Source organism: Mastomys coucha, unplaced genomic scaffold (genome assembly GCF_008632895.1).
Source record: "Mastomys coucha isolate ucsf_1 unplaced genomic scaffold, UCSF_Mcou_1 pScaffold22, whole genome shotgun sequence".
Taxonomy (NCBI): domain Eukaryota; kingdom Metazoa; phylum Chordata; class Mammalia; order Rodentia; family Muridae; genus Mastomys; species Mastomys coucha.
In genome coordinates, this window is record NW_022196905.1 from 131282629 (window position 1) to 131295887 (window position 13259).

Below are 13259 nucleotides of genomic sequence, written 5' to 3' on the forward strand. Positions count from 1 at the left end.
GAGACCCTGTCTCAGAAAAAAACCCACCCCCCCAAAAAAAAAGAAAAGAAAAGAAAAGAAAAAAAGGTGGGGGGAGGAGAAAGTGAGCCCTGAGGACCAGCCTTCACCTCTCTCTGTTGCCTGAATCCATTGTTGGGAAGATACAATGGGATACAATGTGACCAGCTGTCTCAGGCTCCTGTTGCCATGCCATTCTCGCCTTGACAGACTGTATCCCACCAAACCGTAAGCCTGTCTTAAATCGCCCACCTCCCTTTTATTTTGTCACAGCCACAGGGAGAAGTAACTACCACTGTATTAGTACTCAGACTCCTGGGACAGGCTAGCTTCTCCAGTCTTGAAACATCTGCCAGTAGTAAGCACCTCTCTTCAAAGATCTGTGAGCCTGGCTCCTTCTTTATTTGTCTAAGCCAGTAGTTCTCAAAGTGTGGGTTGAGACCCCTTTTGGGGGTTGGGGATCAAATGACATTTTCACAGAGGTCACCTAAGACCATCAGAAAACACAGGTATTTTTGTTATGGTTCAAAACAGTAGCAAAATCACAGTCATGAAGTAGCGATGAAAAAAACTGATGGCTGGGGTCACCACACCACGAGGAGTTGTATTAAAGGGATGAGGGTCTAAGCCTTTTCAAGCTTGGCTATGTTTCCTGCACTGCTCCGCAGCAGCCACCACATCCACATCCACTCACCAGGACCTCTCCCCAGACCACAACCTCATCACCCTGGACAGTGGCAGCCTCCGTGGCTCTCTGCACCACACCTGCTAGGTGCTGCTCCTGCCCCAGGCGCCTCAGCACCGGAGTGGGTGGTGGCTCTTTTAACACCATTCCCATCGCATTAAATGCTCCATAAATGTTTTATTCTTCCTATCTGGTCCCGAGTCCCGGCCCTAGTGAAACTGGTCCTTGCCAGGCAGTGTTTGCCGCGTGAGAGGCTTTATGATGGTCTATACAAAGCAGCACTTCCTCTCCTCGCCTTATGTAAGTTTCAAAGGTTGTCTCTTTCTCATAGGCAAATATCTTATCACCCACATGCAATATTCTCTCCCCATTTTTTTTTTTTTTTTGCCCAGCTGGTTTCTTTTCATTTTGTTTATTTTTAAATATTGTTACTATTTATTACAGTTATATTGTGTGTGTGCTTAGTGAGGGGCAGGCTCGTGCCACGGGGGTCAGAGGGAACTCTGCGGAGTCACCTCTCTCCTCCCTCCCCCTTTATTTGGGTCCAGAGCTTGAACTTGGGTCCTGGAGTATAACAAGTGACATCTTGTTGGACCCCCACTTTTTTTTGTTTGGTTGGGTTTGACATGGGGTCTCGTGTATTTGAAGCTAGCTCTGAACTCTCTCTATAGCTAAAGATAACCTGGAACTTCTGATCCTCCTGTTTCTACCATGTAGGCATTAGGATTACAGACATGAACCATCACGCTGGGTTTTCTACGGCGCTGGTGCTGGTGATGGCTTTGTGTTTCCTAGGCAGGCATTCTCGCCATCTCCTTTCAAAATTTTTTGTTACATTGAGCTACCTAAGGCTGTTTTCATATAAGAAGGTCTGTCCCTAGATGGCCCTTGGAATCCTGATTCACCGCCCTCACTATTCTCAGTATTAGCCTGCCTGCATGCGGCCCTGCGACTGGCCTACACTCATAGGAGAACATTCCCCCATGTCTCCTCTGTCTGGGGTAAAGACCTCTGGTCCCTTCAGACTCCTGCATCAGTCCTTCCAGGGCAGATACTTTACCCCTGACCCCATGTCATCAAGGAGTGCCCCTCCTCTTACTGTGAACTTTACATCAGCAACACACTCATATTCATCCTATTTTCTTTCTTTCTTTCTTTCTTTTTTTTTTTTTTTTTTTTTTTTTTTTTTTTTTTTTTGGTTTTTTTGAGACAGGGTTTCTCTGTGTAGCCCTGGCTGTCCTGGAACTCACTCTGTAGACCAGGCTGGCCTCGAACTCAGAAATCCACCTGCCTCTGCCTCCCAAGTGCTGGGATTAAAGACGTGCACCACCACTGCCCGGCTCATCCTATTTTCATATTGAGAGAAAGACAGACTCTTGTAGCCCAGGCTAACCTCCAACTTCATATGTGTCTGAGGATAACCCTAAGCTCTCAGTCCTCCTGCCTCTACCTCAGCGAGTGCCACCACGTCTAATCCTCATGTTGATCTTTGACATTCCTCTGGCATTTTCTAGCCCCTATCCCCCTAACAGATCATGATCAGAGAATGATTGACTGTGCTCCCTGTTCCTGAAGGCTTTTCTCAGAGTCCCAGATGCCCACCACCCTAGGACAGCTTCCCACAGGAAACCCTAATCCTAAAGCCAACAGGTACAAACGAACCATTGTGACTCACCAAAGCCAGGCTCCTGACAGCACAGGCAGTGTGGTTCCAGGACTGGCCATGGTGCCCTATGGGTCATCAACAAGTTGAGCCTTTGTTTCTAGCAGGTTGAATACACAGCTGGGCCCCCACAGGCCTTCCTCTGGAGTGTGAGAGTCCCAGCCTTGTCACACACAAACACTCCTGTGCCACCGTGTTCTTGCTACCAAAAATTCACTTTCCTTGGCATATGCCCTCTTATCTTCTAGAACCTTCTGCCTTGGTTCCCTCTCCATAGCTATGCATCCAAAACCTTGAGGGGGTGCACAGAACAGACAGGAGAGAAAGCTATAGTTGCCACTTGGGGTTCTGAACTTGGGCTCTAAAGTTCTCCCCACCCCCGGGAACCAGCCTGTGCACCTGAGAGGATTGCAGAAGACCAAGGTCCCCCAGGAGGAGTACAGGCAGTGGGCTCAAATGCATGTCAGGGTGGGGTTGTATTACTTGCTGTGTTGTGTGGCCCCAAGGAGGTTACGCACTGTACTGGCTAGTTGTGTGTCAACTTGACACAAGCTGGAGTTATCACAGAGAAAGAAGCTTCAGTTGAGGAAATGCCTCCATGAGATCCAGCTGTGGGGCATTTTCTCAATTAGTGATCAAGGGGGTAGGGCCCCTTGTGGGTGGTGCCATCCCTGGGCTGGAAGTCTTGGGTTCTATAAGACAGCAGGCTGAGCAAGCCAGGGGAAGCAAGCCAGTAAGAAACATCTCTCCATAGCCTCTGCATCAGCTCCTGCTTCCTGACCTGCTTGAGTTCCAGTCCTGACGTCCTTTGGTGATGAACAGCAATGTGGAAGTAAGCTAAATAAACCCTTTCCTCCCCAACTTGCTTCTTGGTCATGATGTTTGTGCAGGAATAGAAACCCTGACTAAGACACGCCCTCTCAGAACTTGTTTTTCATGCCTCCTGACTTCTTCACACAATCCTCCTTGTGCACATCCCAGGAAATACCCACAGTGAAGTGTCTTGTGAAATAACAGGGCCCTCTGCCGGGGAGGGGAGAAGTGGGAGTCTGGGTGGCTCTATTTCCCTGGACTCACACATTCCTAGCTGCTTTTAATAACTTTGAAAAATATTTGCGTTTTTTGAAACAGGATCTCATTGAGTTCCAACTGGCTTCCAATGCCTCCAACTTAAGATGTAGCTATGGTTAACCTTGAACTCCTGATCTTCCTGACTCTCAAGTGCTAGGGTTATAGACATGTGCCACCATGCCTAGTCAATTCAGTGCTGGGGCTAGAACCTGGGGCTTTGTGAACGCTAGGCAAGAGCTCTACGCACTAATCCACATCCCCAGACCATTATTGTTAGTTTTTGAGACAGGGTCTCTCTGTAGCCTAGGCTGCCCTTGAACTTGTGATCTTCTGTTTCCATCTCCTGGGTAGGAGGATTACAGGCTTATAACACCTTCCTCAGCTTGCTCTTGACACATGTAGGAGATGGATGCCTATCTGGCTTTCTTGTATGCCAACGGGCTCACATGTGTACCTTTTGCATGCAAGTTTAAGTACTTGAAGGAGAAGATGGATTGTTCAGATGCGGTTGGGCACACAAGTACAATGGCTAGGTAACGGCTTGGATCATCATCACCACCATCACCACCATCATCACCATCATCAGTACCACCACCAGTCCCCTCAGAATGCCAGGTCCCTGGCTCCCCTGAGGGCAAGGAACAGGATGGCCCTCCCCCCAACCCTAACGTGGACTCTATGCATATTTCTCTCCTCTTGACTTAAAGCTGATGGTCTGATATAATGCACTCTTGCAATGCCTTCCCCTGATTCATGCAGTTCACGTCTTAGTTGCCCCCTCACGCTCTGCTCCCTAAATCATAGCAAAATGTGGAGGAGAGATCAGGTCTAGGAGGACCCCTGGGACTGGGACAGCCTCTGAGGGGCTGAGTTCCTGGCCAGGGTCCTGAGTTTCCTCTGGGTTTTCTGAGAACTAACCCATAGGGTTCTAGGTGCTCCTCCTGTAACCCTCAGCTTAAGGCCTCCTTCCATCTAAAACCTTAGCCCCCAACCAGCACCCTGGCACCCTGGCACCCTGGGGGGAATCAGGAGATCTACCTGTAACTGACAGAGATCCGCCTCTAACCAGTTGCACAGTAGATATGGCTATGACAGCCCCCCCAAAAGCATACTCCCACTCCCAAATTCCTCCCCCATACACACAGAGCCAATGTCCCCCCCCCCCACTTAGCCCCTCAACTATTTCAGAGGGGGCTTTCCCAGGTACACTCTGACAAGAGTTGAAGATGAGCCAGGAGTGATGGTGTGCACCTGTAATCTCAGCACTCAGGAAGCTGAGGCAGGAGGATTGCCACGAGTTGGAGACTAGCCTGGACTATATGGGGAGACCTTGTCACAGAAATGCAAACTAAAAATAAAATAAAAAGGTGGAGAAGAAAATGTCCAATAATCTACAGCCATTGCCTGCCCAGAACCTCTATGGTTGAAGAGAACCAACTCTTAAAAGCTGTCCATTGGCTTCCACACATCGTCTGGGAAGGCTGGAAATGCCCGGCCTCTGGACAGGCACGGGCCCAAGGATAGGTACAAGCAGACCCCACTAAGTTACCAAAGAACCCCTTCATTCTGCAAGGATTGGCCGAAGGTAAGAGAAATGGATTTCAGCCGTGCCCCCACATGAAGGGGCTACACCTCAGGCCACCAGCTGCCCAACCACAAGCCAGGCCACTTCCTCTATACCTGCAGACTTTCTCTGTGGCCCCAGAGCACCCCAGAGTCCAAAGGAGGACCTAACATAAATTTCCAAACCTTCCCCTGAAAAGAGAAGCCAGAGCATCCACGGCTCAGCACAAAGCCCCAGTGCACAAGGCTGGGTGTCACTCACCAGAAACTGCTGAAAAGACAGAGGATAGCTGGAAAGCCAGCAGCAGGGTCCAGGTCACGAGCATCTCCCAGGGGAAGGGCAGGGGAAGGGCCCTGGCCGGAAGAACTCCAAGAAGTGAGAGCCCTGCACCCTGCACCAAAGGAACCCTTATAAGGAGGACCCTAGAGACCTTTGCATTGGGGAAGGATAATGTCTAGCCCTGGGTGGGGATGACTGTGGCGCAGGGTGGGGGGTGACCACAGGGAGTTGGCCAGAGGACAGTCTGTCAACCTTCCTCCCCCCTCTAATTCCAGGTGTGTCGACTGCCCCAAGCAACAGTCAACAGAAGTTGAGAATCCCTGGGTAGGTGGGGCAAGACAGACAGAGCAAACGGAAGACTGAGGCGTTGAGACACTGAAGAAAAGTAGCCAAGAGGTGGACGCCAAGGAACACAACAGGGTGTGGAAACAATGGAGGGAGGAGACCAATGGACCCCTGAGAGAGACAATCGCTAAGAAGTTGGGCTAGGTGAAAGAGAACCTGCCTCAGCGTCCAGTCACCTTCTCCCCCACCCCATCTTTGTTCTCCATTGTGCCTCCCTCCCCCACCCCCAGGGCTGCCCCCTCTCCACTGCTTTCCTGAGGGGTGGGGGGTGACATTTACACCTAGAATTTTTAGGGCTGTTTACCCCTGACCCCAGTCAGATGAGAGAAACCTACAGTCATAGCCTCTTCCCAGAACAGAGCCAAAGTCCGAGCGGTTTCTCCTAACCCTTCACCCTTCACCCAAACAGCCACTGGATTAGATTTCTACCCCCTGCCACTGTCCCTGTCCCAGGCAAGAACACTGGCTGCCCATCACTGTGGGACCAGGAGGGGACTGAGGCTGTACGCACAGGCAGGTAAATACACCTGCCATCAAGCCTGACGACCCAGGTTCAATCCCCAGAGCCCACATGGTGGAAGAAGAGAATTAACTCCCACAAGTTGTCTTCTGACCTCCATACACATGCTGTCTCTCTCTCTCTCTCTCTCTCTCTCTCTCACACACACACACACACACACACACACACACACTGTAAAATTAAATGTAATAAAATAAACAATCTTTTTACCTCCCAGACCCAGCACCAGTGGTCTAATGCCTTCTATCTACTTTCAGCTCTAAGCTTCTATGACCAAGACAAGAGAGGTCAGGATTGCAAAACTCAGGGTACTCGTCCCAATCACTGTTGACGGACAGACTCCCCTGCACCCCACCCCACCCCACTAATCAGTGAAACTCATCCCTTTCATAAGGTCCAGGTACAGCCATGGCCCTGAGAGATGTTGGCCTTCCTGCCCAGGAGAAAAGGTCGCTGCCAAACCCTTTTCCATCCCAAGCAGACAGAGACCCCTGGGGGGAGCGGCGGGTAGGAGAAGGACACACGGACAGAGCAGTTTTGTTTACAGTAGATGTCTTTATTGGATTTGTATGGGAAACTAGACACTTGCTGACGTCCTGTCCCCAGATCTGTCCTGGCAAAGGGGACTGAGGGTTCTAGGCTCAGAGAGCTCATCAGTGACCGAGTGATGCTAAGGAGCAAAAGAAGAGACATCAACGTGGAAGAGGTGGTGAAGACCAGGAGGGGAGAGGAAATAAGGAGACGGGCTCATGTCCCCTCGTCCTCAGACAAACCCATATCCAATCCCTGCCTGGGATTCGCACTCGGCAAGGGTGGAAAGATGATGTTGGAGCCTCAGGATGGAGAAGTAGGGACTCAGGAAGCATTGACTGGGGATCCCATGATACCCTGGCTGTATGAGGACCTAGGAACAGGGAGGTGTGGATTGAAGGAGAGCTGCTGGGATGGAGGGGGGAGCAGGTTTGTAGGCACCAGGACAGAGGAGCAAGAAATCAAGGTCATCATGCTCAGCTACTTGGAGAGCTCAAGGCCAGCCTGTCAGCTGGGAGAGGGACAGGCATAAGAATCAACTCAGAGCTCAGCTGGGAGAGGGACAGGCATAAGAATCAACTCAGAGCTCGGCTGGGAGAGGGACAGGCATAAGAATCAATTCAGAGCGAGGAGCTTTGGGGTGCGAGAGCAAGGGCCACAAAAGGACCTGTGAGGAGAGAGGGGTGTGCGGCTTGCTTCATGGCGCCCTCAGGAGCAACATCAGGCTATCTATATGTGTAAGATGAAGGGTACACCTCGTCAGGATGGCAATAGAGCACAAATCCAAAAGTAAGAGCCAATGGCTGGGGGAATGTGGCTCAATGGGTAGAGTCCTTGCCTAGCATGCACACAATCCTAGGTTCGATCCTCAGAACCTCATTAAACTCTGTCTCAAAGGAACAATGGAGACCTGAGACTGAGAGGTGGTAGAGTCGAGTGGGAGAAAGAATGTGAGAAAAGCAACAGGAGAATGTCCCCCAAAATCAGCCAAAGACAAGTTTCAGGGTAATGGTTTAAGTGCATTACACCCATTTCACAGATGCAGAGAATGAGGCAAGAGACTGAGACTGCCTTGACCACCATACTGGAGTGAAGAGCATAGATACACGTTCTCCAGGTGGGTTTCAGGCAAACAAAGAGACGGTCAAGGAAACAGGACCCCCTCCCACCAAGAACACACTAGACCCTGAAAAGGCTCAGGATAATGACGACGATGATGATGGTGATAACGATGTTGATGGTGATGGTGATAATGATGGTGATGATGGTGATGGTGGTGAGGAGGCTACCTCAGGTCTTTGGATGTGAACCTGCCACAGAATGGACATTGAGAGTGGAGATTGCTGGGAGAGCCTACTGAGAAAAGCCACTGTCTGCTCCCGACCCAGGCACCTGCCCAAAGCAGGAACCGAGGATTCAAGTTTGGGTGTTACTAAGCAACCCTCCGTGGCGACCCCACCTTCATGTTGGTATCCACCTTCTCCAAGGCAACATAGAAGTTTTCATTAGTGGCTGCAGAGACATGAAAGGAGGGTGGTAGAGCAGAGGAAACAGAAACCACGTAACCCAGGGGTGATCTGGGAATGACACACTCTTGGGCACCGACACACACATGTGCTAGCTAAGAAGGTCAGCGCACAGCGCACCCTCCTCACACTGCCGTACAGCCCAGGGCAAGCCGTACCTGTCGGGGCATCCTGGAAGCCCCTGTTGGAAAAAGTCCCTGCGATGTCTTCATCCCAGATCTCAAACCATTTCCTGTTCTGGGTCCAGGACCTGGGTGGCAGCTCAGGGGGTCAAAACTGCATCGTCTGAAGACCCCCTAACCACCCCTCTGCCCCTCCAGCTCACCTGCCTGAGGGCTGGCGGTCCTTGTGTCTTCCCCGGGAACGGGAACGTGCCACCCAGACACTTAAGGCCACCAGTAACAGCAGCAGCACGGTGGCGGCCCCCACCAGGCCTCCAACCAACCCCCTCCAGTCAACTGCCACCTCACAGCGTGGGCCTGAGACCCAGTGTGTGTCTGTGGAAAAGCAGCTGGAGAGAGAAAGAGAGCCACAGTGCTCAGACAGGTCACACACGCTGGTAGGCAGGGCCACACAGGCTGGGGTCCACCATCCTAGAGCAAGTGGCCAGGACCTTGGAGAGTTGTCTGTATAAGGCAGGGTCTCCAGAAGGGACAGTGGGGTGTGGTGGCTCACATTTACAATTCTGGAAATTGGGGGGTAGGGGGTTGAAGTTAAAGGCGTCACTACTAAGTTAAAAGATTAGATCACATAAGACCTAAAAAGAGTCAGGAAAGACAGTAGAGAGGGAGGGAAGGAGGGAGGAAGAGAAAAGGGCAAGCAATATGGTGGGGGGTGGGGGCCGGGGAGACCGGGGGGCAGGGGAGCAAAGGCGCTTGGTACTTAACCCTGGTGAGGTAACCTGGGTTCACTCCCTGGAAGCCACATAAAGGAGAAGGGTAAGAACAGAGTCTACGGAATTATCCTCTAACCTCCGCATGCTCATGATGTCACACTCCCACATGCACACAAGATGCATAAATAAAAGATAGTTTTCAAAATTAAAACATTTGAAAATAATTTTTAAAAAAAGGAAGGAAGGAAGGAAGGAAGGAAGGAAGGAAGGAAGGAAGGACGGAAGGAAGGGTCAGTGGGGTTGTAGCTGTCTCCACCCTGGGGCAGTGGGCGGGGCTCCTCTGGGAGGTGCTGGGAGGTGGTGGGCGTGGCACCGGGATACCACTCGGTGAGTGGGTGTGGCCTATGGAGGGGGGCGGGACCTCACCGACATGTTGGACCGCTCTTCTGCAGAAAACACTGCCCCTGGTTGCAGTCGATGGTGCCACTCACTCCAGGCGTGCAGTTAGTGACGCAGCGGAGCCTGCTCGGCTCCACCAAAGGAAAGTAGTGTTCCTCAAAGCCCTTGGGGGCAGTGCGGTGACAGATGGCTGGGGAGAGAGACAGGAGAGGTGACAGAAACAGGGGCTGCGCTCTGTCTACTCAGAACCTGGCTTTAGTGAAGGGAAGTATGGTGTGAGAACGGGCTTTTTCAAGGTCGGGGCCCTGGGAAAGACCCTGAGATTAGATGGGGGAAGGAACCCTGGCCCCCTTGTCTTGCTTGTAGGTGCTGTAGTTCTCCCTCCCTCCCTCCCTCCCTTCCTATCCCTCCCTCCTTCTCTCTCTCCTCCTCCCTCCCTCCGTCCCTCTCTCTCTGTATGCCTGAACCCACAAAGTCAAAGGGGAAAACTGACTCCTACAAGTTGTCTTCTTACCCTCGCACACATGCCATGCACGTGCACAAACACACACACGTTCATGCACTCACACAAAACAAAACAAAATGAAAATGAAAATGAAAAATAAGATGTGGGGCAGGGCAGGAAGACACCATTCACCCACAACAGTGACTTCTCCAAAGGTCTCCTCCTCCCTGGGAACAAGGGTTGGGCATTCTCAAAGTTCATGGCCACCCAAGGCCACTCAGCCATTTGCCCTACTACCCTCACCTTCTGGAGACAGCTCTTTCTCAGTGTGAGTATTCACCTTGATGGAGTCAGACTTAAAACACAGTGCTGTTGGGGGAAGGACAACGCACAGGTATGGGAGAGGAAGAGAGGGCCCCCTTGGTGTCAGAATAGGGAGGCACCACAAGGGAAGTGTGCCCTGATCTCTCTCCTCCCCACTGAGTAAGCATCCTCATGGGACCCTCCCAAGCCCCATCTTTGACCCAGATGAGCATGGACGGGGCCATCTCTCTCAGCCTGTCACAAGAACCTCAGGGCTGGCGCCTGAGTGCCCAAAGGTTCCCTGGCGGAGCTGGCCAGAGAGACAGCAGTGACCCTGTTCCCTCCCCCCAACATTAAGCTCACTCTGGTTGTCCTGACAGCTGTCACCATCTTGGCTGGCTCTCTGCAGCTCCTCCTTCAGCTCCGTCTTCACCTTCTCAAAGACGCTCTTCAGCTGAGGGCTGAAGGACAGCCTGAGCAGGACCCGGTAGTCTACCACAATGCTGCCCCTCCTGAGGGGCCAAGGACGTCAGAGGCCATAGGGCGTCTCTGGGACACCTTTAGAACCAGCTGCAAGTGTCCAGGAATAAAGGGGGGACCCGGCTATGATGTAAAATGTCACATTCTGTGGTGTGTGTGTGTTTGAGTGCTGCACATATATGTGTGTGTATATGTGTGTAGTGTGTGTGCTGCACATGTATGCGCACTGGTATGCAAGGACACTGTGTGTGTCAGGGACAACCTCGAGCACTGGTCCTCAGGTGCCTTCCACTATTTGTTTGCTTGTTTGTTTTTTGTTTTGTTTTGTTTTTTGACATAGAGTCTCTCGTTGGCCTAGAATGTCACCATATAGTCCATATAGGGCCCGTGAGCTTTCAGGGCTGGGTGTGTCATCATCATCACCACCACCACCACCACCATCAACGTCTGCCTGTGTGTCTGTAGTCTATGTGCATGTGTAAGGCCAAAGGATGACATTTGGTGTCATGCCCAGCTACTCTCTGTCTTATTCCCTTGAGACAAGGTCTGTCAATTGATCCTCGAGCTAGGACAGCAGTCAGCAGGTCTCCAGCAATCCTCCTGCCCCTGCCTCCTACATCCCTGTTGTTACGGGCATGCGTGCCCATGCCCCAGGTTTTGCATGAGTGCTGGGATTTGAACTCATGTCTTCACGGCTGTACAGAAATCTATCTCCCCGGCCCCAGCCCAGCTTCTGACATGGTTTCTGAGGATCTGGGCTTGGGGTCTTTACACTTTCAGGACAGACACTTTCCTGGCTGAGCGTTTTCTCTAGTCCTACATCCTCTGGAAGAGGATGCTCAGCCTGGGAAGCGGGGAAAGAATAAGTAAGGACTATGCTCTTCCTGTTGTATCAAGACATCACCCAACCAGTGACTGGAGAGATGGCTCAGTGGGTAAGGGCACTGGCTTATCCAAAGAACCTGAGTTCTGTTTCCAGCTCCCACATAGTGGTTCACAACCGTCTGTAACCCCAGTCCTAGGAGATCTGATGCCCTCTATGACTTCTCACACATATGTGATCACAGACAAAAATGCCAGCAAGCATTCATATACATAAAATAAAAAAATATTGTATATATCTCCATATATATGTGTGTGTATGCACCCACATACACAGAGACACACACATGCACACACAGAGACACACACATAAATATACACATATGTCTATCTACACATATATTCACACATACACACAAATTCCCTACCTCTCTCTCCATACATATATGTGTATGTATGTGTGTGTGCGTACACACACATACACACACACACACACACACACACACACACACATATCTCTATATCTCTCCCCTCCCTCTCCTTCCCCCTTCCTGCTGACAAAACTGGTACCAGCCAAAGAAAGACTAAGACAGCAGCCCCACCTCGGCAAGTCCTAGGCGGCTGTTCTTTAAGGAGTGCTACCTAGAATCCCCCAGGGAGGAGGAGCTGGGGGCGTGGCTCAGTGGTAGAGCCTCTGCCTATGATCCCCCAGGGAGGGGCTGGGGGGGTGGCTCAGTGGTAGAGCCTCTGCCTAGAATCTCCCAGGGAGGGGCTGGGGGCTATGTGATAGAACTCTTGCTTTTAATGCCCTAGAGAGTTCTTGGACTATTACCAGTAGAAAGGGTAAATCAATTAATTCTGGTGTATTTTCATCAGAGGTGAAAGAAACAAGGCCAAGTTCACAGAAATTGGCCTTAATCCCCAGAAAGACCATATGAATATGTCAGTTGATATGGAGGCATGTCACAAATAATCTGTCAGGTTGCAGATAACTTAAGAGTGATAGTTCAATCTACTTTAAGAGCCGGAGAAGTGGCTCAGTGGTTAAGGGCATATGCGTCTCTTCCACGGAACCCAAGTTCAATTCCTAGCTCTCTATCAGGCAGCTCACAACTGCCCGCAACTCCAGGTCAGAGAAATCTAATCTACCCCTGTAAAGAGATAAGCCCTAAAATTACTGTGAAGCTCCCTTTGAGGAACTCCCTTGGAGGGAGGGGTGAGTTCTTCGGCCTCCTCCCCACGCTCTCCCTCTACCTCACAGTGTCTCCACAGCACCTGGAGGCTCTCTTACCTCAAGGACAGGATTTCCACATCCTGGAAGCCTTGAACTGTCTGGTAAACCTTCCGCATCTGGAATGCCAATGGAGTCTGGGATGATGTCTGAACCTATAGACCTGAGGGTGCCCAGGTCCAGGGGAGGATTTCTAAGTTCCCTCCTCTCTGCTCACCTGACCCTGGAAGGCACTGCTGAAGTCTCTGTAGGCCTTGGAAGTGTTGTCTTCGAGGTCCGGAGAGAATTCCTGCTCCACAGATACCTCCATGCCCACTTCAGTCTCCACTGTGTCTGTTATCACAGAAGACCTAGCCCTGACTACTTCCTCATCTGCCCCTGGCTGCCATCACCACCACAGCTCTCCCACCCACAGGGTTCTCTTCTCTTTCTCTATCAATCTGAAGGTTTAACTGAAGCTTACCGGGAAAGGAGAAGAAATCAGGAATAATACCTGGGGCGTGGCTCAGTGGTAGAGCCCCTGCCTAGAATCCCCCAGGGAGGGGCTGGGGGCGTGGCTCAGT

At 51.3% G+C, this 13259-nt stretch overlaps 1 protein-coding gene across 1 annotated transcript in view; it reads right to left on the minus strand.

Annotated features, from left to right (window-relative positions):
- Nucleotides 1–6887: 6887 nt before the first annotated feature.
- The window catches only part of LOC116104681 (mucin-3B-like), a 9875-nt gene continuing 3503 nt past the window's right edge, over nucleotides 6888–13259 (minus strand). The window contains exons 3-12 of the mRNA XM_031391173.1: nucleotides 12914–13029; nucleotides 12757–12815; nucleotides 10527–10675; nucleotides 10164–10229; nucleotides 9443–9605; nucleotides 8507–8692; nucleotides 8340–8431; nucleotides 8115–8167; nucleotides 7945–7965; nucleotides 6888–7028 (exon numbers count right to left, since the gene is read on the minus strand). Coding sequence (XP_031247033.1) covers nucleotides 6888–7028; nucleotides 7945–7965; nucleotides 8115–8167; nucleotides 8340–8431; nucleotides 8507–8692; nucleotides 9443–9605; nucleotides 10164–10229; nucleotides 10527–10675; nucleotides 12757–12815; nucleotides 12914–13029 — 1046 coding nt within the window. The remainder of the gene's footprint in view (nucleotides 7029–7944; nucleotides 7966–8114; nucleotides 8168–8339; nucleotides 8432–8506; nucleotides 8693–9442; nucleotides 9606–10163; nucleotides 10230–10526; nucleotides 10676–12756; nucleotides 12816–12913; nucleotides 13030–13259) is intronic.